This window comes from Canis aureus, chromosome 7, assembly GCF_053574225.1.
Source record: "Canis aureus isolate CA01 chromosome 7, VMU_Caureus_v.1.0, whole genome shotgun sequence".
NCBI lineage: Eukaryota > Metazoa > Chordata > Mammalia > Carnivora > Canidae > Canis > Canis aureus.
The window spans coordinates 66202579-66229681 of record NC_135617.1 but is presented as its reverse complement, the minus strand read 5'-3'; the positions used below and the strand labels follow the sequence as shown (position 1 = coordinate 66229681).

The window sequence follows — 27103 nt, the reverse complement described above, 5'->3', positions numbered from 1 at the left end:
TACAACCTCTGCCTTCAGAACACCACGTTCTTCTCCAGTGTGCCATACAAGTTAAGAAAGTGAGCTCTTAAATGCAGACCTAAGAAAAAGAATAAAAATCAGACTACCTGAGTTTGAATCCCAGCCCTTCCATTTGTAACTGTGTGACCTTGAGTAAGTTACTCAACCTCTCTGGGCTCTCAGTTTCTTCATCCCTTAAATACCCTGAGGTGTAATTGTGAGGCCTAAGTAATTATCCTGGTTATGGGACTGCTCACAAACAAAAACCTGAATGTTCTATTTTTAAAAGACACAAACCAAAAAGTAACTCAAACTTTTGCATTATTTCTCTGAGCTACATTGTGTTTTTTCCCTGGAGAGAGATCTGATATTAAACAGATATCTACATTTTGCTTGCCTAGAAAGATACACAGTAACTTTTCTGCCTGCAGCACCAAACCACAGTATAGCTGAGCCCCACCACTGTGTAGTCTGGCTCTAATTAAAGTCATGTTCTCTACAACGGGGCTCTGAGAAACTGAGTAAAGAGGGTTTGTTTCAGATTCTGCTTTATTACACGGATGAATGTAGCCAGCTAGCTGTGTGAAGCGCTTTGCAGTGAGTGGCAGGTGTCCCATATACATCTGATTACCTTAACCTAGAAAGAGCTTCCTCCGTCTCTAGGCATGCTTCATCTCAGCAATCAGACCGCGCCTGGATAGGCAGGGGACTTTGCCCTTTGTGGGTTAGATAGCCGGATATTCATCATCTGCTTCTGGGATTGGAAGCTGCTGTTTTTACAGAAAGGCTTAAATCCCCTTGTTACCTATCTCCAGCCCTCCTCTCTTACTACTTTTTTCTCTGAACTGCTATCCAGGCAGTCAGGATAGCTGTAAGAGTACCTAGGATGGGGCAGCCCAGGTGGCTCAGCAGTTTAGTGCCGCCTTGAGCCCAGGGTGTGATCCTGGAGACCCGGGATCGAGTCCCACGTTGGGCTCCCTGCATGGAGCCTGTTTCTTCCTCTGCCTCTCTTCCTTGTCTCTCATGAATAAATAAATAAATAAATAAATAAATAAATAAATAAATAAATAAATAAATAAATAAATAAAAATATATATATATATATATAAAAGAGTGCCTAGGATGGGCAGTTCTCTCCAACTGCCTGTTTCCTTTTTACATCCTTACTCTGGATAGAGTCTCCCCACTTCATATCTAAGGGCAACCTAGAAACCTAGGGATGCCCGAAGTATGTTCATCTCAACAGCACATTCTACACTTCTAAAGAATCTTAATGATTAACTATTTGACACAGAAATTAAGAGAAGGAATATCTAACTTGCATTGTTATCCCAACCTCAGAATCTAAGAAAGTAGAGAATCATGCAATCACTGCTCCTCACCAAGAGATGCAGTCTTGCTAACAGGTGCAGGGCCTGATTTAAGCAGAATGCTGCCACCAGAAACAGTAGGCCAAGGACTTGCACTTCTGAACACCAGTTAAACTTCCCACTTGCTCAATTCTTTTGACTCTTTCTGTAAATGGGAGTTGAGGCAGTAGGAGTAGGGGCTTCTGGGGAAGATGGCCCTTGTAATAATGAAAAATAATGACCTGTCTTGTTCCATTGATTTTATCAGTTTAGAAGAGCATCTGAATCCCAGGAGGATTGGGTCTACAGTAGGTGCTCAGTAAATACATGCTGTATAACTCTTGTCTGCAGCACCCCCAAACAATGTACCCACTAGGGGTTACCAGAGCTCTCTACTTTAATCTCTATATATTATTTCCTGCTTGCGGTTGCTTTACCAAAGTCTAACACAGATCCCTACTTCAGATCCAATTTCCAGACCTACTGTCTCTACTACCCACTTCCTTTGAGCTCTGTGAATACTTAAGTATGGGGTAACCTTTTTGTCATACCGTGGCCATTTGAATTCTGGATATTTCCAGTAAATTCAGTAATAGTTATTGAATGCTCATTTTTGATTAGGCACTGCTCTAGGTGTTTGGGGTATGGCACTGAAAAAACTAAGCTGCTGTGAGCCTGTGTTCTGTTCCAGGAGGGGTCACAAGGTCAAAAGCTTCCCGCAAAGGTTTTATCCGATTCCTGTGGGAGGGGTTTAGCAGTGCTGCCCATGGAGCTAGCATGTCGGATGTGTCTTCACATTCCTCAAACTCCAGACTGGACCCACTCCAAGATATAAAGCTGGAATTGTATACCTTTAGGACCTGGATTGCCAGAGTGTTCTCTGTTCATTTGCCTTCCCTTAGGATGTAGAGACCAGTTCTTGAGAGATCAGCTCCTTCCCAGCTCTAGCCAGGAGCCTTCAAAGGCATGTCTGAGGCAAGTTTGGGCCCTCAGAACATGGAAGGCAGGCCCAGAAGACCCCCTCAGAACTGCATAAGACCACCACAGCCCTATGCAGGAAGCTACCTCAGTGACCACTGAGGGAGCTTCAGGTGATACTACTTCAGCCCAGGTAGGTAACAGCCAAATGTGTCTGAAGTGAGTATTGACACCACAGTGTACCCGGGAGTGGGTGAGACCCGGCAGGTTTTCAGACATGTACCTTTGTGAGTTTATGCCTAGCTGTGAGGACTCTCCTGACCTATTTCTCTTGTCATTTCCTGAGCTCCTTACCCAGCATTCTTCCAGCGGTGCCCTTACTCTCAAGGGCTGATTGTGTGGATCTCTTCCTAATTCCATTCGGTGAAGTCATGTTGGTAGTTTGAAGTCAGGCACGGTGGGATTATTTACACCATGGAAATTGGCAGAATGCCACAAATTGGAGCCTCCTGACCTCACTGGGATAGCCAGTTAAATGTTTACCAGAATATCACTGGCATCTCCCCCATATGGTTGATTCCTAAGGCCTTCTCAGCCTGAGTCTTACCAGTTTTCGTGAAAAAGCCACTAGTCAGGCCAAGGGTGCTGTCTTCTCGGTGCTCTAAAACGGTTCCAGATGGCAGTGGTGTCCCTGCAGAGTCAGAGCAGCCTCCTCCACAACTCTAGGCCACACTTAGTCACCTTTGGAATCACTGACATTTTCAGAATCTCCAGTTTCTCAACAAAATTGCTGCTGACCATCAGTCCCATAACCATTGGGACCAGACCTAATCCTGGAGGCCCAGGGAGAAAGCAGATGCCATGCCCCCTGCATCCCCATTTCTTCCATGACCTGAGTTCTCATAGCCATGAATGCACATGGATACTTGGTGGAGGACAAGGATAGAATCATCAGCACCAGAGCCTTGGTCCTCCGTAGGCCCATCAGTCAGTGTGTTCCAACATTCTTACTCAAGCTGTCTTCCTAAAGGAGTCCTTTAACAGAGAGTGGGAACACGGACACCATGGCTGGGGTACTGGGCATCTCTCCAAGGCTGGAGACTTAGTGCTGGATGGTGTGAACCACATTTCATTCTGAGCCACGTGAATCTGGATATTAGCCCTCCCTCTTGGGATACCAGTTTCCCACTCAGGAGGTTCCCACCATACAAGCCAGCTTTGGTTTCTTCCAGCATGGCCACAGGTTGTCTTAGGGAGCATCCTAATGATTCTGAATCCCTGGGGAAGTTCTCAGCATTTATTCATTTGTTCCACAAATATTTTTTGTTGAATACCTACTACATGCCAGGCACTGTGCTAGATTCTAGTGTTTACCATTATCTCTGACCTTATGGGACTTGTCTGGAGAACACACAGAGTAATGAGTGTTTTTGTAGAAATAGTCCTGGGGGGACACCTGGATGGCTCAGTCGGTTAAATATCCAACTGTTGATCTCAGCTCAAGGTTTTGCTCTCAGAGTCGTGAGTTCCAGCCCCACATTGGGCTCCACGCTGCATGGAGCCTACTTAAAATAAGGAAATAGTACTGGGATCCAAGAGAGCACAGAAAGGGACAAACTAAGAGACATACAGAAGGCTTGCTGGAGCATTAAACATCTAAGCTAAGACCTGAAGGACAACTAGAGGTCACCAGGTTAAGGGTGAGGAGAGAATAGGGCAAGGGGAGAAGGAAATGTTCTAGGTAGAAGTGGAAAGCCATGGAGGTGAGAGAGAGCATGGCATCCTTGAAGAAGTGAAAGGCATTTTGTGTGGCTGGATTGTAGAATTCCTAAAGAGAAGTAATATTAGTTAATAATAGATAATTAGCACTGTTACCAGCACTTTAGAAGAATTAACTCTTGTAACAACCCTGTTATAATTCCATTTTATAGATGAGAAAATGGAGGCAATGAGACACTAAGTCACTTGGCCAAGGGCACACACATTTGTGGAAGTAGAGAAAACATGGCTGACAAAGTAATCAGCTCTGACTATGGAGTTAGGGCCTTATCCTAAGAACAGTGAGCAATCATTGAAGGTGATAACTGGGGGGAGTGACATTTTCCTCTGTTTTGGGAAGATCAATCTGGTTGCTGTGTGGAGGGTAGGTTAAAAGGGGGAAGCTAGGGGCACCTGGATGGTCAGTCAGTTAAGCATCTGCCTTTGGCACCGGTTGTGAGCCCAGAGTCCTGGGATCGATTCCCGAGTCAGGTTCCCTACTGACTCTCCTTCTCCTCCCTCTCCTTCTACCTGCCGCTCCCCCAGCTTATGCTCTCTGTCCCTCTGTCAAATAAATAAATAAAATCTAAAAAATTAAAATAAAAAAAGGGGGGGCAGGGGAGACAGAGGATCCAGGGAGACCACTTAAACAATTCCAATAATCCAAGCAAGAGGTTAGATGGCCTGAGTTAAGTAAGGCATTGGCAGGTGGGGGTGGGGAGAAGCGAAGGATTTCACAGATATTTATCAGTTGTATCAAGCAAGACTTCTGATTGATTGGATGTAGGGATGAGGGAGATCTAGAGTTAAGGGTGGTGACTGGGTTTCTGCCTTGGGCAATGATCTCAGTGAGAGTTTTCACTGACATAACCCAGGAAGAGGCAAATATTTTGGGGAACATATTGGTCAAGCATGAATTTCTGTTTTGGGATTATTGAGTTTGATAATGCCAAAAAGAAAATTGCATGGAGTGACTACAGAGTCCTTACACATGCTAATTAGTATGCTCCCCTCCTAAGTCCACACACATTTAAATTTTTCCAGTCTTCTGGACATCATCTTCCATACTAATGGTTGGAAATAATTAAAGTAGTCCTAGATAGCTGCTTTAGGAATTCAACTGTTATCAGGCGTATTTGAGAATTTACTCTACCACAATGCCTGAAGGCAGTAAGTGTGCCACATGGTATCAGATCTCTATCCATTTCAACACCCACTAAATTGGCTGACAAGATAAATACTTGCAAACTGGGAGAGCAAAAGTGCTGGGGCAGAAGAACTGTTGACTCAAGATCTTTCACACACAGTTGTGGAAAAATCCATAAAGGATGCTCAAGTAAGCAGTGTTCAACACTTGTGACCAAAAAAAAAAAAAAAAAAAAAAATAGCCCTATCAAGTGATCTTACAAAATTGCTAACCCATATCAGGACATGAGACAGCTACTGCTCTGGGATGGAGGACATGGTGTCACCCACAAGGACTTTGAGTCTTCTCCACATAGAGCTGAGAACTCAGAGGTAATACCTGGGCTGGCAATACAAGTGTGTACAGAGAACCAGGGGGATCATAAGGGAGAATAAATTCCCCCAGGGAGAGGAGGCTGAAGGGAGAAATACGCCAAACAGAATAGTGAGGACCATTGATATACAGGAGGAGCCACCTGTAGAGATCAAGAAAAGGCAATAGGCACAAAGTAGGAGAAATAAATGGTGGTATATCTCAGAGGGTAAATGTGATGGTTCATTTTATGTGTCAACTTGATCGGGTCATGAGCTGCCAGACATTCAGTCAAACACTATTCTGGGTGTCTGTGAGGGTGTTTCTGGATGAAACTGACATTTAAATCAGTGGACTGAATAAAGCAGATTGGCCCTCCCCATGTGGGAGTACCCACCAAGTCAGGTAGATGCCTGAATAGAATAAAAGGCTGACCCTCTGGGAGGTAAGAGGGAGTTTCCTCCTGCTGGACTCCCTTGAGCTGGACGTGTTTTATTTTGTTCTGTTTTTCTGCTCTTGGACTCAGATTGAAACATCAGTCCTTCCTGAGTCTCTCACCCATAGGCCTTCAGACTGGAATGATTCTCCTTCAGCTCTCCTGAGTCTCCAGCTTGCCAGCTGCAGATCTTGGAATTTGTCAGCCTCCATAATCACATGAGCTATTTCCTTATACTAAGTTTATCTATCTATCTATCTATCTATCTATCTATCTATCTATCTATCTATCTATCATCTGTTGGTAGTACCTACCTGTCTATTGGTTCTGTTGCTTAAGAGAACATTGACTAGTATAGCAAAGCAACATTTCAGGAATTAGAGAGCGGTTAAGAAGGCTAAAATCTACTGTTTGGTCAAGCAAGAGAAGAACTTAAAATATCAATGGGATTAGCATCCAGGCGTTCATCGGAAGAGCAGTTTTAGTAACATGGTGGGGAAAACTACCATTTGCTCTGCATTAGGAAGTGAGTGAGAAATAAGGACTTGTTATATTTCAGGAGGGGAGAGGCAAAAATAGAATACAGTTGGAGAGAAAAGTCTGAAAATATAGTAAAGAGAGGTTGAGGACTTTTTCTAGATAGTTTTGATTTATTCTATGAAGTTGGAAAAGATCTTCTCTGATCTGAGTGAAGAAAGGGAGAAGTGTTGGGGTTGGACACTGAAAGAAGGTGGAGAAGATTTGAAATAGCTGCTGCAGAGAATAGGAGAGACAGCTCACTAGGGAAACAGAATAATTGCTGGGCTGCATGGGGGTGTGCTGACAAGGGGGGACCATGGATGTCTTTTGGCACCAGTAGGTACTTTTCTGTGGTTTTTCCTGGCATGGTTCAGCTCCCTCTGTCTGGAGATAAATGGAGCTGCATGGATCCAGGGCTGGGATTTTGATAAGAGGGCACCATGGTGATGTAGAGGGAATGAAGTAGTGACCTTGGATTCAAGGCTAGTTGGAATAGTAAATGAAGACAGCATGGTGGGGTGGGAAGCAGAAAGTAGATGAGTTTGGAGCCTGGAGTAGGTACCTGCAGTGAAAGAATTAGATCTGAAGGAGAGAGCTAGAAGTCAGAGAACTCAGGTGTGGATTTAGGATTTAAAGGCAGGAAAAGTTCTACAACCAAACATGGATGTCCTCATCACAAGAGAAAATGATGGGCCCCATGAGCACTCTCCTTTATGGAAATAGTCTTGGGTGTTCTTCTTAAATATATACCATATATTTATATGTATATAATAAATTATTACTATTATATTCTATAATACATTTAATAATTTAACAAGTTTACAATTTGTTACATAGAAATTTATATAAGAACAAATAATTCTGGGACACCTGGGTGACTCAGTGGTTGAGTGCCTGCCTTTGGCTTCAGGGCGTGATCACAGATTTCTGGGTTCAAGTCCCACATTGGGCTCCCTGCCTGGAGCCTGCTTCTCTCTCTTCCTGTGTCTCTGTCGCTCTCTCTCTGTCGCTCATGAATAAATAAATAAACTCTTTTTTTTTAAAAAAAAGAACAACAACAAAAAAAAGAACAAATGATCCTAAAATTTGTATGGAACCACAGAAGACCCTGAGTAGCCAAAACAATCTTGAAAAAGAAGAGCAAAACTGGAGATCTCACAATCCTGTATTTCAACTTATATTACAAAGTTGTAGTAATCAAAGTGGTATAATACTAGCACAAAAATAGGTGCATAGATCAATGGAACAGAATAGACAGCCCAGAAATAAACCCACAATTCCATGGTCAATTAATCTTCGACAAAAGAGGCCAGAATATACAATGAGGAAAAGACAGTCTCTTCAACAAATGGTGTTGGGAAAACTGGACAGCTCCGAGCAAAAGAATGAAACTGGACCACTTTTTTACACCACACACAAAAATAAACTCAAAATAGATTAAGGAACCAAATGTGAGACCTGAAACCATAAAAATCCTAGAAAAGAACACAAGCAGGGATTTCTCTGACATCAGCCATAGCAACATTTTTCTAGATGTCTCCTGAGACAAGGGAAACAAAAGCAAAATTAAACTACTGGGACTATATCAAAATAAAAAGCTTCTGCACAGCAAAGGAAACAGTCAACAAAACTAAAAGACAACCTACTGAATGGGAGAAGATATTTGTAAATGACACATCTGATAGAGGAAGAGGATTAGTATCCAAAATACATAGGAAGTTGATACAACACCAAAAAACCCCAAGTAACCTAATTAAAACATGGGTAGAAGACATGAACAGACATTTCTCCAGAGAAGACATACAGGTACATGTCCAGGTAGCAAATGTGATGGTAAAAAGAATATGAGCATCAAGTCTTTTTTACTTACTCTGTGACCCATAGCCAGTTACCCTACCTCTTCTAACAGATGAGAGGGCACTGCCCACTCTGACCTGCTCTGGTTATAGAATTTGGAATGTCCCTCAAAGGTCTGTACTGAGTAACGAACAACGGGTTAAACTGCTGATTGATGGTACCCCTCTTCCTTTTCCTTTCCCCCTTTCCCTTCACCCACTGAGGGTTCTCTTTTAAGTTCATAACATTCTTTTTTTTTAAAGATTTTATTTATTTATTCATGAGAGACACACAGAGAGAGGCAGAGACATAGGCAGAGGAAGAAGCAGGCTCCCTGCAAGAGGCCCAATGTAGGACTCGATCCCAGGCCCCAGGATCACACCCTGAGCCAAAGACAGACGCTCAACTGTTGAGCCACCCAAGCGTTCCAAGTTCATAACAATCTAAAGCAAATAGGTTTATCATCTCTTCCCTCTGTCCATTTTCATCCCTCACAAACTTTGAGTGAGATGAGAGGGGGCATTCCAAAAGCTAAAGGAGGTGAGAGAGACAAGAGGGAGTGGAAGGAGTTCCCTTAAAATCTCAGGGACCTGGCTGGCTCATGAGACTCTTGATCTTGCAGAGGAGTTTGAGCCTCACAATGAGCATAAAGATTACTTTAAAAAAATAAAGCTCAGGGAACAGAGAAACATGTCCTTAGCCTTACCCTCTTACAAATGGCTTCTTACAAGGAGCTTCCTCAGAGCATACATACCATGCATCTTAGAAGTTGGGACCTGGGGGTAGCTCGGTGGTTGAGCATCTGCCTTTGGCTCAGGTTGTGATCCCTGGATTCTGGGACTGAGTCCTGCATCAGGCTCCCTGCGGAGAGCCTACTTCTCCCTCTGCCTATGTCTCTGCCTCTCTCTGTGTGTCTCTCATGAATAAATAAACAAAATCTTAAAAAAAAAAAAAAAAAAAAAGTCGGGACCTGGGACAGAATGCACAAGTGCTCAGTTTTCCTCCCCTTTTCAAAATCTTTTCATAGCTTTCTAAGTAAGCCCCGGTCTTTGCTCTTTCCTTCTAGATAATACTTGGTTACAGTCTTCCATCTACTTATATTTGTGTGGTATAGCTGGCCAACCATTGTGCAACTCTGCATGCAGGGATCAATGTTTCTCACGTTGATAACCCAAATATCTTTGTTGCTTTTTAGGAATTTCTTTTTTTTTTCTTTTTTTTAAAGTAGGCTCCATGGACAATGTAGGGCTTGAACTCACAACCCTGAGATTAAGAGTCACATGCTCAGGGCACCTGGGTGGCTCAGTGGTTGAGTGTCTGCCTTTGGCTCAGGTTGTGATCCCAGAGTCCTGGGATCAAGGCCCAATCAGGCTTCCCCCACCCCCACCCCCCCGCCCGCAGGGATCCTGCTTCTCCCTCTGCCTATGTCTCTGCCGCTCTCTCTCTCTGTGTCTCTCATGAATAAATAAATAAAATCTTAACAACAACAACAACAAAAGAGTGACATGCTCTTCCAACCGAGGCAGCCACGTGCTCCGTTTTTTAGGAATTTCTATTAATTGTTTGTTGATCAATCAAACAAACAAGATGAGTTGTGGCCATTGTTGGCCAACTTCTGTAAACCAGACAGTTCAAATTCTTAACTCCCCATGAGGCAGCTTGGCCCTTTGTAATGTGAACAAGAATGCAGACTAGAAGTGTGGAGGAGGCAGTTTAAAACATGTCTAGTAGTTTAGGTGACTGTTAGAGAATATTATTTGAGGTAATTTATTATTACTAACCTATAATACAGGTGTATACAGTTACAAGTTCTGTGAGTAGCAGAGGTTTTTTTTCTTTTATTTTTCCCCTCAATCTCCCTTTTTTGTATATTGTCTATGTTTTGAAGTAAAGACATGAACACACAGTATGTTGTACAGGTGGTATTTGCAAACTGTTTCTCTTTGGAAAATATTGAGCATTTAAAATAAGAAAACTGGAGGCAGGACTTCCAGGTGTGCCAAGTGAAAAGATCAGCAAATCATTTCCTCTGAAGGAAACTAGTGACAAGAGCAATAGTTGACAAAAAGAAAAATTGAGAGAAACAGCCATTTCGGTTCCCCAGAAACCAAACAAAATCATACAACAATCTGAGAAGCATTTATGCTTAAAAAATCACTGAACTTCAGCAAGAATAGTGGGAATCTGTAGTGTTCTGGCCTGAGGCTGCTCCATCACACTTCTCTGTCATCTGACACAGAAGTTCAAGATTTGGGGGCAATCAGGACCAGAAACTTCTCTGCTGTGGTCCTAGGGGGCTCTCTCAATTTGGAGCAGCGGACAGTTACCACACCTAGCAGTGTTGTTGGTGAAAGTGACAATCTCAGGCGCAGGCAAGTAAAGAGGGCCATTGGCTCTACTAGCTTGAAGTTGTACTCTTGTTTGGGGCAGGCATGTTCCAGGCTGAGGCTGCATGCATGCAGAGAAGATCAGAGACAGCCCGAGTCCACAATGCACTGTTGACCAACCCTGAGGTTATGTGTATGTGCAGAGGAGATACAAAAGGGCCCAACAGAAAGTAAAAGCTGACTTGAAAAATGACCCAAACTTTGAATTCACTCCCCTACCTATACATAGTTCTGTCAGTAGAGGACAGAAGACTCACTGGCTTGAGGTGATTAGCACAACCTCTGTGTGATCTGTGGCTAACCACTAAACTACACACAGACATGGGGCAACTCTTAGGAATCCAGAAATAAAAAAAAAAGAATAAAAAATAACAAATCGTGGGGATCCCTGGCTGGCTTAGCTGTTTAGTGCCTGCCTTCAGCCCAGGGTGTGATCCTGGAGTCCCAGGATCAAGTCCCACGTTGGGCTCCCTGCATGGACCCCGCTTCTCCCTCTGCCTGTGTCTCTGCCTCTCTCTTTGTGTGTCTCTCATGAATAAATTTTTTTAAAAATCTTTAAAAAAATAACAAACCAGAACAGAGACATCAGTGCTATATACTGGAAGAGAGATAGTTTTCTTGGGTTTAGTCTAGACAAATTATTAAGCATGGAAACAACAAACAAAAATCTCAGTAACAGTAACCTGCCTGTGTCAGGCTGCCCACAGGGAGCCTGCTTCTGCCTCTGCCTATGTCTCTGCCTCTCTCTGTGTGTCTCTCATGAATGAATAAATAAAATCTTAAAAAAAAAATCTATTCATAATAACCCAAAACTGGAAGCAACCTGAATACCCACTGATGGATTATGGATAAACAAATGCAGTGTACACATACACTGGAATACCATTCAACCTTATAAAGGAGGAAAACTCTGACACAGACTACAACATGGATGAAACTTAAAGACATTATGCTCAACAAAGACAGCCAGTCACAGAAGGATAAATACTGTAGGATTCCACTTACATAAGGTATCTAGAAGCAGCAAATTCATAGAGATAAAAAGTAGAATGTGGTTTCCAGGGACTTAGGGGAGAGAGGAACGAGGAGTTATTGGTTAATGGGTAAGAGAATTTTGGTTTGGGAAGATGAAAAAGTTCTGGAGATGAATAGTGATGATGGTTGTACAAAAATGTGAATATACTCAATGACACTGAACTGTACATTTAGAAATGGCTAGAGGGCAGGGCGCCTGGGTGGCTCACTCAGAAGAGCTTGAGATTCTCGATCTCAGGGTCATGAATTCAAGCCCCATGTTGGGTGCAGAGATTACATTAATAAATAAAAAACTTTTAAAAAGAGAAATGGTTAAAATGTTATGTATGTTTTACCACAAAAGAGTACAATAATAAAATAAAAAATTCATTAGACGGGTTTAGCAACAGATTCTAGATAGCAAAAGAAAGAACCTATGAAGTTGAATATAAATAAACAGAAATCACCCAAACTGGGGGTGCCTGAGTGGCTCAGACAGTTAAGTGTCTGCCTTTGGCTCAGGTCGTGATCTCAGGGTGCTGGGATGAAGCCTACTCCCTGCTCAGTGGGGAGTCTGCTTCTCCCTCTGCCTCTGACCCTCTGCTCACCCCCCCACCCCACACCCGCTCGTGCATGCTCTCTCAAGTAAATAAATAAAATCTTAAAAAAAAAAAAAAAAGAAAAGAAAAGAAAAAGAGGGATGCCTGGGTGGCTCAATGGTTGAGCGTCTGCCTTTGGCTCAGGTCGTAATCCTGGGGTCTGGGATTGATCCTACATCGGCTCCCTGCATGGAGTCTGCTTCTCCCTCTGCCTGTGTGTCTGCCTCTCTCTGTGTGTCTCTCATGAATAAATAAATAAAAGCTTTAAAAAATAAAAAATTTTAAAAAAGAAATTACCCAATCTGAAGATTGAAAAAAAATTTGAAGAAAAATAAACAGTGCTCCAAGACCTGTGGGACAACATCAAGATTGCCAACATATATCTAATGTTTGCATTTGAAGAAGAAAGGAAAAAGAGCTAAAAGGGAAGTCTTTTTTTTTTAATTTAAAAAATTTTTTTAAAGATTGTATTTATTTATTCATGAGAAACAGAGAGACAGAAGGAGAAGCAGGCTCCTCGCAGGAAGACCAATGTAGAACTTGATCCCAGATCCCAGGATCACACCCTGAGCCAAAGGCAGACACTCAGCCACTGAGCCACCCAGACGACCCAAGGGAAGACTTTTTTAAAAAGAAATACTGGTCAAAAACTTCCCAAATCCAATGAAAACATGAATCTATATATGCAAGAATGTAGCAAACCCCAAGTAAGATTAATGCAAAGAGATGCATACCTATACACATCATAGTCTAACTGCTGAAAGACAAAGAGAAAAATTGGAATGTAGCAAGAGGAAAATCACATACCGGGAGCATCAGCACTACTGTTGGCTGACTTCTCATCCTGAACAATGGGGGCTAGAAGACTGTGGAATGACCTATTCAATGGGTTGGATGAAAAATTCTCTATCCAGCAAAACTGCCCTTCAAAAAGGAGTCACATACGGCAGACCCAGTGGCGCAGCGGTTTAGCGCTGCCTGCGGCCCAGGGTATAATCCTGGAGACCCTGGATCGAGTCCCCACATCGGGCTCTCTGCATAGAGCCTGCTTCTCCGTCTGCCTGTGTCTCTGCCTCTCTCTCCGTGTGTCTCTATTAATAAATAAATAAGAAAAATCTAAAAAAAGAAAAAAAAAAGAAAAAAGAAAAGGAAATTTGTACAAAAAGGAGTCACATAAAGACATTTCTAGGGAAGCCGGGGTGGCTCAGCAGTTTAGCGCTGCCTTCAGCCCAGGGCATGATCCTGGAGACCCAGGATCGAGTCCCATGTCGCGCTCCCTAAATGGAATATGCAGGGTTAATATGAAAGACTCTAGAAACATATTTTTCCTCATTTCTTTTCCTACTTTTTAAAAAAGATTTTATTTATTCATGAGAGACACACAGAGAGAGGCAGAGACATAGGCAGAGGGAGAAGCAGGCTCCCTGCAGGGAGCCCGATGTGGGACTCGATCCCAGGACCCCGGGACCATGCCCTGAGCCCAAGGCAGACGCTCAACCGCTGAGCCACCCAGGCAGGCACCCTCTTAACTATCTGGAAAAAATCAGATAAAACAAATAACTATCTAAAAAAAAAATCAGATAAAAAAAACAATTGTTATAACACTGTATTACTAAGTGATGTAATATATATGAGAATAAAAACTTGTAAAAAGCTGAATGATATAAAAAACAAAAACCATTATTTCTAGGAAGGCACAGAGAGCCATTCAACATCGTGTGCAACAAAAACCAGATTCTTGGAAGGATATAATTCTTGAGCTGCTATAATCCATATGCCTATTTGAGGGTTAAAAGTCAATGAAAGTGATAAAACCAGATAAAGTATAAAATGTGCCTTGTTTTATTTTTATTAAAGATTTTATTTATTTATTCATGAGACACACACACACACACAGAGGCAGAGACACAGGCAGAGGGAGAAGCAGGCTCCCCGCAAGGAGCCCAATGTGGAACTCAACCCCAGGTCCCCAGGATCACAACCTGAGCCACAGGCAGCACTAAACTGCTGCGCCACCGGGGCTGCCCTGTGCCTTGTTTTATAACTTGCACATATCTCTTGAAAATCATTTTACCTAATATGTAGATTACTTATTTCTCTCTAGGTCATGAAAAACAATTTACTTAAAAATCATACAAAAACTGAGCTTACCACATACATACATACATTAAGGAGAAAGAAAACTTCTTACAATAGAATGGCAACCATTAAAGTCAGAAGGAATAATAAAATTAGAAAGTCACCATTTAGGGGTGCTTGGGTGGCTCAGTTGATTAAGCATCTGCCTTCAACTCAGCTTGTGATCTCAGGGTCCCTTGCATTGAGCCCTGCACTGAGACTCATCACATCACACTGGGCTTCCTGCTCAGTAGGGAGTCTTCTTCCTCTCCCTCTGCCCCTCCTCCCACTCGTGTTCTCTCTCTGTCTCAAATAAATAAAATCTTTTTTTTTAAAGAAAGTAACCATTTAGTAGATATCACAGTAAAAACTGCTTTAGCCAAGAGTCATCATCAGATGCTAAAACTACTTAGTAAAATTTTGATGAGTAGGACACACCTGTGTATAGTTTCCAAGTACTTGTTAACTGCAAAAGGAAAAATAGTAAGTTTACAATGGAGAAATTGGATGGACACCCCCTTAAATAGGTGATCAAAGTTACCACCACTAACAATGGTACAAATTGACATCATGTTCCTCACCAATAAGAGGAACGTGGTATCATATCTATAGTATTCTTGTCAAAAGTATATAACTCAATTCAATCATGAGGAAACATTAGACAAATTACAATTGAGAAGCATTCCACAAAATAACTTTTTAAAAAACATCAAGAGTGTGAATAAGACTTAGAAACTGTTCCAGATTAAAGAGGACTAAAGTGACATTACATAATTTGACAAATGATCCTGGATTGGACCATTTGGAAGAAATTTTTCTTCCAACTTCATTGAGGTATAGTTGACAAAATTGTAAGATATTTACAGTGTACAATGTGATGATTTTATACATGTATATATTGTGAATGGATTCCTCCCATCAAATTAATTAACACCTCATATATTTCCCTTTTATTTTCTGAGAACATTTAAGTCATACTCTTTTAGTTAATTGCAATTATGCAATACAATATTATACATGTTGTACATGAGAACTTAATTCATCTTATAACTGACAATTTCTATCCTTTTCCCAACCTTCCCAACCCCTGGCATCACTTTTCCACTCTCTGTTTCTATGAGCTTCCCTCCCCGCCCCTCTCCCCTCGCCTGCCCCAGATTCCCCATATAAGTGACAACCATGCAGTATTTGTCTTTCTTTGCCTGGCTTATTACATTTAGCATAATGCCCTCCAGGTTCATCCATGTTGTTGCAAATGACAGATTTCCTCATTCCAGTGTGTGTGTGTGTGTGTGTGTGTGTGCATGTGTGTATGTGTGTGAATAGTAGATATGTTTATGGATCCAAAAAATATTTATTTACTATAAAGGACATTATGGGATAATTGGTGAAATATAAATAAAGTTTGTAAATTAAAGTAGCATACCAATGTTAACTTCCTGATTTTGATCATTATACTCCACTTATACTACACTTTATACTCCAGTTATACTCCACTAAGTAAAAGAATATCTTTGTTCTCATGAAATACGTACTTCATATTTAGGGATAAAGAGGCATCATGTCTGCAATTTACTTTCAAATGGTTCATAAAAGACAATACATATTTCCATAGAGATGAATGTGTATGTGTTTTTGTAGAAATGATAAAAGAGAAAACTTCATATGTAAAAAGAGTGGTATAGGTGTATTATAGTGAGAAAATGATAAAGTAAATGTGGTAAAATGTTAACAACTGGAGAATACAGTCCAGGGTATATGAGAATTCTTCACATTTTTCTTGAAACTTTTCTGCCAGTCTTAAATTATTTCAAAATAAAGAAAACTAAGTAAATTGGATCAAATATTTTAGTTTAGCTTTATTTTGTATATATATTTTTTTACAAACCCAATTTAAAATGAAATGTCAAAGAAAAGGACAGACGATGAAGACCATGTATTATATTATTTTACTTGCATTCTCGAATGTGATGGAACACAAAGGCCAGAGCAAGGCATGTATATGTATAAAAATTAATGTGAATTGAAGTATAATGCCAGCAAAATTGAAAGAGCATCTCACATCTGACCGGCCTGAAAGGGCACCTAAATAAGATGTGTCTCTCCACAGATATCTCTCTTTTTTTATTATTTTATTTTATTTTTTTAAGATTTTATTTATTCATGAGAGAGAGAGAGAGAGAGAAGCAGAGACACAGGCAGAGGGAGAAGCAGGCTCCATGGAGGGAGCCGATGTGGGACTCGATCCCAGGACTCCAGGATCATGCCCTGGGACAAAGACAGGTGCTTAACTACTGAGCCACCCAGGCATCCTCCACAGATACCTCTTAATGTAGCCAGCTCCCTCTCTGTTTCCTATACACATGCGGGTGCTGTCAAGGAAGAATTCTTATTTTGAGTCTTTTTGGAAGCTATAAAGGTTTTGGACATTTTGAGAATGGTAAAAATATTTTTTTGCCAAATAAAACTTTGGAAAGAAAAATCTTTCTGCACAGATGGAGGCCCTGAGAAGCTTGGTAATGCATCTAGTTTTGCTACTCTCATGAGAAAGGAAATTTTTCATATCACTCATTGTCTTTTTACATAGACAAACCCTGACAAGATTTTTCTAATAACCTTGAAAAAGGAGTTTTGTCAATAGTCATAAATGTCATCAACTTGATCAGAGGAAGATCTTTGAGTCAAATGCATTTTAACATTTGCTATAAAGATAAAAGCAAAATACGAATTCCTTCTCTACCACACAGAAATTCACTGGCCTTCGAGAGGATATGCCTTCAAGGCCTTTTTCAAACTAAGGACAGAAGGTTTTTGTTTTTGTTTTTAATTTTTATGTAAATGTTAGTTGGTTAACCTACAGTGCAATATTGGGTTCAGGAGTAGAATTCAGTGATTTGTCACTTACATACAATACCCAGTGCCCATCACAAGTGCCCTCCTTAATACCCATCACCATCTAGCCCATCCATCTCCCTCCATCAACACTGTTTCGTTTTCTATCCTTAAGAGACTCTTATGATTTGTTTTTCTCTCTCCTTTTTCTTTCCCCCATTCTAAGGGCAGAAGTTTTACTTTAACTGAAATTTTAAAAAGAGAGAAAGAAAAAAAAAATCCACCCTTGAGACATGAGAAAAGGAATTTTATGTATGTATTGACTTAACTGGCATATACTTTTAACCATGTGAGTGAGTTAAACCTTTCTTTTCTTTTTTTTTTTTTTCTTAAAGATTTTATTTATTTGTTCATGAGAGACACACAGAGAAAGGCAGAGACATCGAGGAAGAAGCAGGCTCTCTGCAGGAGCCCAGTGCAGGATCCAATCCCAGGACCTGAGCCAAAGGCAGACACTCAACCACTGAGCCACCCAGATGTCCCCTGAGTTAGAGCTTTCAATTCAATGTTATGAAGTCAATACTACAGATGCGTCCTAAAAAATTTAAAACATAGCTCTTTAAACAATCGATAAAGAAGAAACTGGAGGGTATGCTTGTCTAAGATGGAGTTGTGATACAAAAATCTGGCAATTTCTTTGAAAAGAGAAATCTGCAAATTTCTAAAACACTTCAGAAGTCCTTCAAAAGTTATTTCTACCTTGATGGCTCCTAAATTGAACCATAGATATGCAATCCATTTCTTTCTTGCATAAGCTGAATCAAAGATGTTAAGATGTTGACCCAACTGAAGATGAATTCATTGATCTTAGACCAAAAAATAATCGAAGTTTAACTCAAACATACTTGAAGAATTCTGGTATTCCTTGAGAAAGGATTTTTCTTGCCTTGATTTTTAAAAACATTCTAAAAGCTTTGATTCCATTTGTAACAATAGATCTTTATGAATCTGCAAGTGGGGATTTTCAACACTTCTGCCCATCAAAACAAAAATTAAAAATTGATTGAATGTTCAACAAAACATGAGTTTAAAGACAAGTTCACAATTCAGTTTTCTTATTTAAGCTAGATAATAGCTTTCTCACTGACATACATATATATGATACATATGGTAATTTTTTTATTGAGGTAAATTTTACATCCAGTTAAATCACATTGTTAAGTGTGAACAGTTCTACGACTTTTGACAACATATGTCCCTGTATGACCACCAATTCAATCAAAATGTAAAACATTTCTAGCACCTCAGAAAGTTCCTTTATACCCCTTTTCATCAATTTTTCTGCTCCAGAGCCAACCACTGTTCTGATATCACCAATTAGTTTTGACTTCTCTTGAACTTCATATAAATGGAATCGTAAAGTATATACTCTTCTATGTGTGGCTTCTTTTGCATAGTATTTTATTTTTGAGGTGGTTATCAATAAAGCTGCTGTGAACATTCATGTATAAGTCTTTTCATGTGAACATGTTTTCATTTCTTTTGTAAATAGCTAGAGGTGAAACGGCTGAGTCATAGAATAATTTATGTTTAACTTGATGAGAAATTGCCACAGTGATTTCCAAGCAATGTATGAGAGTCCTGGTTACTCCATATCCTTGTCAACATGTGGTTTTGTGTGTACTGTATGTTTAATTTTAGCATTCTAGTGGGTTTAAAGTGGTGTTTCATTATGTTTTTTGTGTGTTTGTTTTTAGAGAGGAGGACAGGCAAAGGGAGAGTGGGGGACAGAGAGTCTTTTTTAAAAATATTTTATTAATTTGAGGGAAAAAGTGCACATGAGTGGGGGAGGGGGCGGGGAGAGGAGCAGAGGGAGAAGGGAAGCAGACTCCTTTTTTTTTTTTTAAGATTTTTTATTTATTTATCGAAGATACAGAGAGGCAGAAACATAGGCAGAGGGAGACGCAGGCTCCACACAGAGAGCCTGATGTGGGACTCGATCCCAAGACTCCAGGATCACGCCCTGGGCTGAAGGCTGCACTAAACCGCTAAGCCACCGGGGCTGCCCTGGGAAGCAGACTCCTCACGGGGTTCTATCCCACCATACCAAGATCATGCCCTGAGCCGAAACCAACTGACATCCAACTGACTGAGCCAACCAGGTGCCCCTCCTTATGGTAAATTTGTGTGTTCTTGATAACTAACAACATACAATCAAATTGGCTTTTTGGTGTGGGGTTCTGGAAATTTTAACACAGTAGCTTTATAGCTTTGTGTAACTGCCACCACAATCAGGATATAAAGTAGTTGCATCACCCTAAATAATCCCTCATGGATCCCATTTTGTTTTATGGTCAAACCTCCCCCCCCACCCCCATTCCTAATTCCTAACAATAACTGATTTATTCTTCGCCTCTATAGGCTTGTCTTTTCCAGAAGGTCGTGTAGATGAAATCATACAGTATGTAATCACTGGAGTCTGGCTTCTTTTACTCAGCATTTGAAATTCTTTCATGTTGTTGCCTCTTTTTTTTATTGCTTGTGTGATATTCCACTCTATAGGTATACCATAGTTTGTCTATCCATTATCCTATTGAAGAACACTTCAATTCTTTCTAGAGTTTGACAGTTATGAATAGAGCTACTCACTATATAAACATTTGTATTTGCTTTTTGTGTGAACATAAGATTCATTTTATAGGGGCACCTGGCTGGCTCAGTAGGAAGAACATGAGACTCTTGATCTTGGGGGTGTAAACTCGAGTCCTACTTTGGGTGTAGAGATTTCTTAAACATAAAATCTTTAAAAAAAAAGATTAAAAAAGTAGAGAGGAAGACAAACCATAGGAGACTCCTAACTCTGGGAAATAAACAAAGGGGTGCAGAAGGGGAACAGGGTGGGGGTTGGGGTGACTGGGTGATGGGCACTAAGGAGGCCACTTGATGGGATGTGCACTGGGTGTTATACTACATGTTGGCAAATCTAATTTAAATTTAAAAAGATTCATTTATATAGGGTAAATAGGTAAGTGTGACTGCTGGGTAGGAAGGTATGTATATTAAGAATTATAAGACGCTGCCAAACTACCAAGTAAAGTTTATCCAGATTTCCTGTGCCGTCCTGTACACTCACCAGCAACATATAAGAATTTCAATTGCTTTGCATCTTCACCACACTTAGAATTATCAGATTTTTTTTAAGGCATTGTAGGCATTCTAATAGGTATGTATCTAACTGTGGTTTTAATCTGCATTTCCCTAGTGGCTAATGATGTTGAATATCTTTTCAGGTGCTTATATGTCATCCATATATTTTATTTGGTAAGTTATCTGCTTAAATCTTTTGCCCATTTGAAAAATGGAGTTGTTTGTTGAATATTGAGAGTTCTTTATATATTCTGGATACAAGTGCATAGTGGGATATATGATTTACAAATCTTTCTCCCAGATTATAGCTTGTCTTCATTTTTTTAACAGCATCTTTTACAGAGCAGTATTTTTCAGTTTTGATGCAGTCCAATTGTCAATGTTTTCTTTTATGGATCATCATGATTTGGTGTCATAACTGTGAATTCATTGCCTAAACCAACATTATGAAGATTTTCTCCTACTTTTTTTCTAAAAGTTTTATAGCTTTAGATTTTATGTTTAAATCAGTGATCCATTTTGGTTTAATTTTTGTATAAAATTGCAGTTTAGTTCAAGATGATGACGATGATGATTTTGCATATGGATTTTTAAAAAGATTTTATTTATTTTTTCATGAGAGACACACAGAGAGAGAGAGAGAGAGAGGCAGAGACGTAGGCAGAAGGAGAAGCAGGTTCCATGCACGAAGCCCAATGTGGAACTTGATCCTGGGACTCTGGGATCATGCCCTGAGCCAAAGGCAGATGCTCAACCGCTGAGCCACCTAGGCAACCCCTCAATTTTATTTTGAAGTTTTATTTTATTTTATTTTATTTTATTTTATTTTATTTTATTTTATTTTTATTTATTTATGATAGTCACAGAGAAAGAGAGAGAGAGAGAGAGAGAGAGAGAGAGAGAGAGGCAGAGACACAGGCAGAGGGAGAAGCAGTCTCCATGCACCGGGATCCCGACGTGGGATTCGATCCCGGGTCTCCAGGATCACGCCCTGGGCCAAAGGCAGGCGCCAAACCGCTGCGCCACCCAGGGATCCCTGAAGTTTTATTTTTTTAAATTAAAACTACGAAATCAATTTCTTTAACAGATGTAGAACTATTTAGGTATCTATTTCTTCTTGGGTAAGTTTTGGTAGTTTGCAGGAATTGGTTGATATCAATTGGTCCATTTATATGTGTAGAGATGCTCTTAGTATTCCCTTGTTATGTTTCTAATGTCTGCAAGGTCTAGAAAAGATACTCCCTTCCTCATTCCTGGCAAAAGAAATTTATTTTATTTTATTTTTTAAAAGACTTAAAGAAAAGATTTTGATTATTTATTCATGAGAAACACAGAGAGGCAGAGACACAGGCAGAGGGAGAAGCAGGCTCCATGCAGGAAGCCTGACGTGGGACTCCCGGGTCTCCAGGATCATGCCCTGGGCTGCAGGCAGCACTAAACCTCTGCACCACCAGGGCTGCCCCAAAAGAAATTTGTGCTTTCTTTTTATTTTCTTAGTCAGTATGGCAAAAATATTATTAATTTTACTGATTATTTTCCCCCAAAGAACCAGCTTTTAGGCTTAAGGGGGTTTTTTTTGGAGGGGAAGGGCAGAGAGAATCTTAAGCAAGACCCCTGCTGAGCACAGAGCCAACAAGGAGGATTACAGACTTTACTACGCAGTGCTCCCAGGACTGGATATCATGACTCTGCGATCATGATCTGAGCTGAAATCAAGAGTAGGATGCTTAACTGACTGAGCCACCCAGGTGGCCCTCAAAGAACCAGCTTTTAATTTCTTTTTTTTTTTTTTTAAGATTTTATTTATTCATGAGAGAGAGAGAGAGAGAGAGAGAGAGAGAGAGGCAGAGAACAGGCAGAGGGAGAAGCAGGCTCCATGCAGGAAGCCCGATGTGGGATTCAATCCTGGGACTCCAGGATCATGCCCTGGGCCGAAGGCGGTCTCCAAACGACTGAGCCACCCAGGGATCTCTTTTAATTTTTTTTTCCGTTTTGAATTTCATTGATTTTTCCTTTTATTTTTATTATTTCCTTCTGCTACTTTGGTTTATTTGCTCTTCCTTTTCTATTTTCTTGAAGTGGAAGTTTTGATTATTGATTACAGTTTTTCTTCTTTTGTGACATATGCATTCAATGCAATAAAATTTACTTTGATGCATGATTTAGCTGCATCCTGTAATAGTTTTTATGTTGTATATTTATTTTTATTTTGTTCAAAATATCCTCTAATTCCACTTGAGATTTCTTTTTGACCCATAGATCATTTGGAATAATTAAAGTAACTACCAAGTATTTTGAGATTTTTTTCAGTTATCTCTCTGTTACTGACTTCTACTTTAATGTTACATAATTAGAGAACTTACTTTGTATGATTTCAATTATTTTAAATTCATTAAGCTTTGTTTAATGATTCAGAATATGGTCTATCTTGGTGCATATGTGTGTTTGAAAGTGTATTCCATCATTGTTGGGTCAGGTGTTCTCTTAAGTGTTTGCTTGATCCAACTGGTTGATGAAGTTGCTCAGTTTTTCTATATCCTTGTTGATTTCCATCTCCTGTCTCACTGATTACTGAGAAATGAAGTCACCAACCATAATTGTGGAGTTGTCTACTTTTCCTTTCATTTCTGTCTTAAAAACTTTCATCTTGAAGCTCTGTGACATACATATTTAAGGTTGTTGTTATGTCTTCTTGATGAATTTACCCTTTTATCATTTTGCAGTGTCTTTATTTGTTTATTTATTTTGGGGAGAGAAAGAGTGTGTGTGCAAGTGAGGGGAGGGGCAGAGGGAGAGGCAGAGAATCTCAAGTACTCCATGCTCAGCACAGAGCCCAATGTGGGGCTCTATCTCAGGATCCTGAGATCATGACCTGAGCTGAAATCAAGAGTTGGCCCCTTAACTGACTGAGCCACCCAGGTACCCCATGCAATGTCTCTCTTTATTCCTGGTAATTTTCCTCACTCTGAAGTCACTTTGATATTAATCTAGATCTTTCAGCTTTCTTTTAGTCAAGTGTTTTCTTGGTATATCCTTTCTTGATTCTTTTAATTTTTTAAAAAGATTTTATTTATTGGGGTGCCTGGGTGGGTCAGTTGGTTAGGTATCTGCCTTTGGCTCAGGTCATGATCCTAGGCCCTGGGATCAAGCCCTGTGTCAGGCTCCCCACTTCTCAGGAAGCCTGCTTCTCCCTCTGCCCCTCTCCCTCCAATTTGTGCTCGCTCTCTCTCAAATAAATAAATAAAATCTTTAGAAAAAGATTTATTTGAGAGAGAGAGAGCACAAGTAGGGGGAGCAGCAGATGCTTAACCAACTGAGCTACCCAGGTGCCCTTGATTCTTTTCATTTGAACTGACCTTACATTTAGTGGATTTGTATAGATAGCTTACATTCTTTATGACAATCTTGGTCTAATTGCTGTGTTTAGAACATTGAGACTAAATACAATTATTGATATATTTGGCTATGTCTGCTGTTTTATTATTTATATTTAGTTTGTTCTGTTTTCCACACCTCTGTCTCCCCTCTCCTGACTCTTTTGGATTATTTGAAGTTTTAAAAGGTTCCATTTGAGGGGCACCTGGGTGGCTGGCTCAGTAGTTGAGCCTCTGCTTTGGGCTCAGGTTGTGAACCTGGGGTCCTAGGATGGAGTCCTGCATTGGGTTCCCCACAGGGAGCCTGCTTCTCCCTTTGCCTATGTCTCTGCCTTTCTCTCTGTGTCTCTCATGAATAAATATATAAAATCTTTTAAAAAACTAAAAAAAAAAATCTATTTTATGAGCGAAATAAGTCAATCAGAGAAAGACAGTCATCATATGGTTTTACTCATATGTGGGATTAAAGAAACAAAATAGATGATCATACGGGAAGGGAGGGAAAAATAAAACAAGATGAAATTGGGGGGGGGAACAATAAGAGACTTACCTATAGGAAACAAACTGATGGTTGCTAGAGGGGAGGTAAGTAGGGGCCTGAGGTAACTGGGTGATGGGCATTAAGGAGGACACATGATTTACTGAGCACTGGGTGTTACGCAATGGATGAATAACTGAACTCTACATTTGAAACTAATGATACACTGTGTAAACTAATTGAATTTAAATAAATTATAAAAGTAAAAAAATTCAATTTTAATTGATATAGTGGGTTTTTTTTTACCATATCTCTGTGTATACTTTTAAAAAATTCATATTATTCATTTTTAAAGTAAGAAATAAAAATACATCCTCTCAAGTTACTTTGTTTTCTGATTAAGTGACAGGGATGAAAATGGCAGGGAATATAAGACAGAGAACTCTGAGTGTAATTTATTTACTCTTTTTCATTTGCCTACTCCCAAATGGATTTGAGGCAAACTTTACTGGTGCTATATATTTCTTTGTGTGGATTTAATGTGCTGTCTAGTGCTCTTTCTTTCAGTTTGAAGGATTCATTTCAATATTTCTTGTAAGGCCGGTCTAATAATAACAAATTCTGCTTTTGTTTATCTGGGAATGTCTCAATTTCTTCTTTATGACCTCTGCTCCCCAGTTTGTTTTTGTTGCTACTTTTTTGAAGTTTTACTGGATATAGAATTCTTGGTTGACAGCCTTTTTTTCTTTCAGCATTTTAAATATGTCATTCTACCACCTTCTAGACTCCATGATTTCTTCTTTTAAAAGATTTTATTTATTTATTTATTTATTTATTTATTTATTTATTTGACACACAGAGAGAGGCAGAGACATAGGCAGAGGGAGAAGCAGTCTCCCTGCAGGGAGCCTGATGCAGGACTCAATCTCAGGATCTCCAGATCATTACCTGAGCCAAAGGCAGATGCTGAACCACTAAGCTATCCAGGCACCGCAAGCCTCTATGATTTCTTTCTTTTTTTTTTTTAATTTTATTTATTTATTCATGAGAGACATGGGGGTGGGGGTGGGGAGAGGCAGAGACACAGGCAGAGAGAGAAGCAGGCTCCATGCCAAGAGCCTGATATGGGACTCTATCCCAGGACTCCAGGATCACACCCTGGGCCGAAGGCAGGTGCTAAGTCTCTGAGCCACCCAGGCATCCCGCCTCCATGATTTCTGATACGTAGTTAGCTGTTAATCTTATTGAGGATCCCTTATAACCCAATTTAACTTTAGTTACCTCCTAAAAGCCCTATCTCCAGATGCAGTCACATTGGGAGTTAGGACTTCAACATATGAATTTTATGGTTGCCATAATTCAGTCCATATAAGTTCCAACAGTAAAAGTTTCATGTCAGTTATTGTACTCTTCAATGCTGGAATTTCTACTTTGTTCTTTTTTAAAAATAATTTCTACCTCTTTACTGATGTTCTCTCTATGGTGAGGCACTTCTCTCATATTTTCTTTTTTTTTTTTTTTTTATTTATTTATGATAGTCACACAGAGAGAGAGAGAGAGAGAGAGAGAGAGAGAGAGAGGCAGAGACACAGGCAGAGGGAGAAGCAGGCTCCATGCACCGGGAGCCCGATGTGGGATTCGATCCTGGGTCTCCAGGATCGCGCCCTGGGCCAAAGGCAGGCGCCAAACCGCTGCGCCACCCAGGGATCCCCTCATATTTTCTTTTAATTCTTTGGATATAGTTTCCTTCAATTCTTTGAATATATTATAATGGATGATTTAAAATCATTGTCTACTAGGTTCAACTTCTGGGCATTCACTGATATATTTCTACTGGCTGCTTCCCTCCCCACCCCCCATGCCTTGTAGGAGTCATACTTTACTATCTCTTTGTGTGTTGAAAACTGAACGTTTAAAATAATGTGGCATCACACACACACACACACACACACACACACACATGCACACACACTGGTTTGGTTTTGTTGCTTTTTTTTAGTGATTTTCCTGAATGAATTCTCTAAAGTTTGTATTCTTTGTTGTGGATGGCCACTGAATTCTCTGTGCGGTTAGTTTAATAGCTAATGATTGGACAGATTTCCTTAAATGCTTTGAACCAACAAATCTAGCCTTCGTGGAGGTCTGTGTGTGCATGTTGGGGTACAGCTTCAATATTCTGACAGGCAGTTTACAAGTAACTGCCTTAATCTTCATTTCCTGCTTGTGCAGAGCCTCACAGTTAGTCAAGTGTGAGCTAATAGGACCTTCTCAGGTCTTTCCTAGCATGTGCACAGTCCTACATACTCCCATAGCCTTCTAGATACCTAGGAATATCCTGGAGTTTTTAGAGACCCCTTTGGGCAACTCATTTTCATAAATCTAGTTTCAGTTTTTGTTAACTCCAACTGGTAATGCCACCTCAGGAAGTGCTTGCCACTGATGCTTTTTGATAATGCTTTGCAAATAGAACTGTTTGCACAGAGTAACCTCTGGGTCAGATAAAATAAAGACATGCTCTGAGAATGGAATTTTTCAGCAAGCCACCAGACAGTTAAAATAGAGATAATTCTCTGAGGGTGGGGCTTTGGAGGAGCTCCAAACATGTTTTGTCCTCCCAGTTGCTGCTGGATTGCTGGTTTTCATAGCTACCACAGTTGGGATGTTGTTGATTTTTTAGTCTACCACAGAGCAAGTGATAAGGGGATAGGATTAGGGCAAGTTAAAATGCCAGAAAGCTCATTGTTCTTACCAAAACTATTTTTTTTTTTTTCCTGAGGAAGCCCTCCTTCGATGGTTGCAAGTATTTGGTTAATTTCCAGAGTTCTAAAAAAATTGATTTT

At 40.2% G+C, this 27103-nt stretch overlaps 1 protein-coding gene across 1 annotated transcript in view; it reads left to right on the top strand.

Moving 5' to 3' along the window:
• The window catches only part of RNF8 (ring finger protein 8), a 57137-nt gene extending 38369 nt beyond the window's left edge, over positions 1-18768 (top strand). The window contains exon 8 of the mRNA XM_077904187.1: positions 17660-18768. Within this exon, the coding sequence (XP_077760313.1) occupies positions 17660-17811 (152 nt within the window). The 3' untranslated portion in view covers positions 17812-18768. The remainder of the gene's footprint in view (positions 1-17659) is intronic.
• The last annotated feature ends 8335 nt before the right edge of the window (positions 18769-27103 follow it).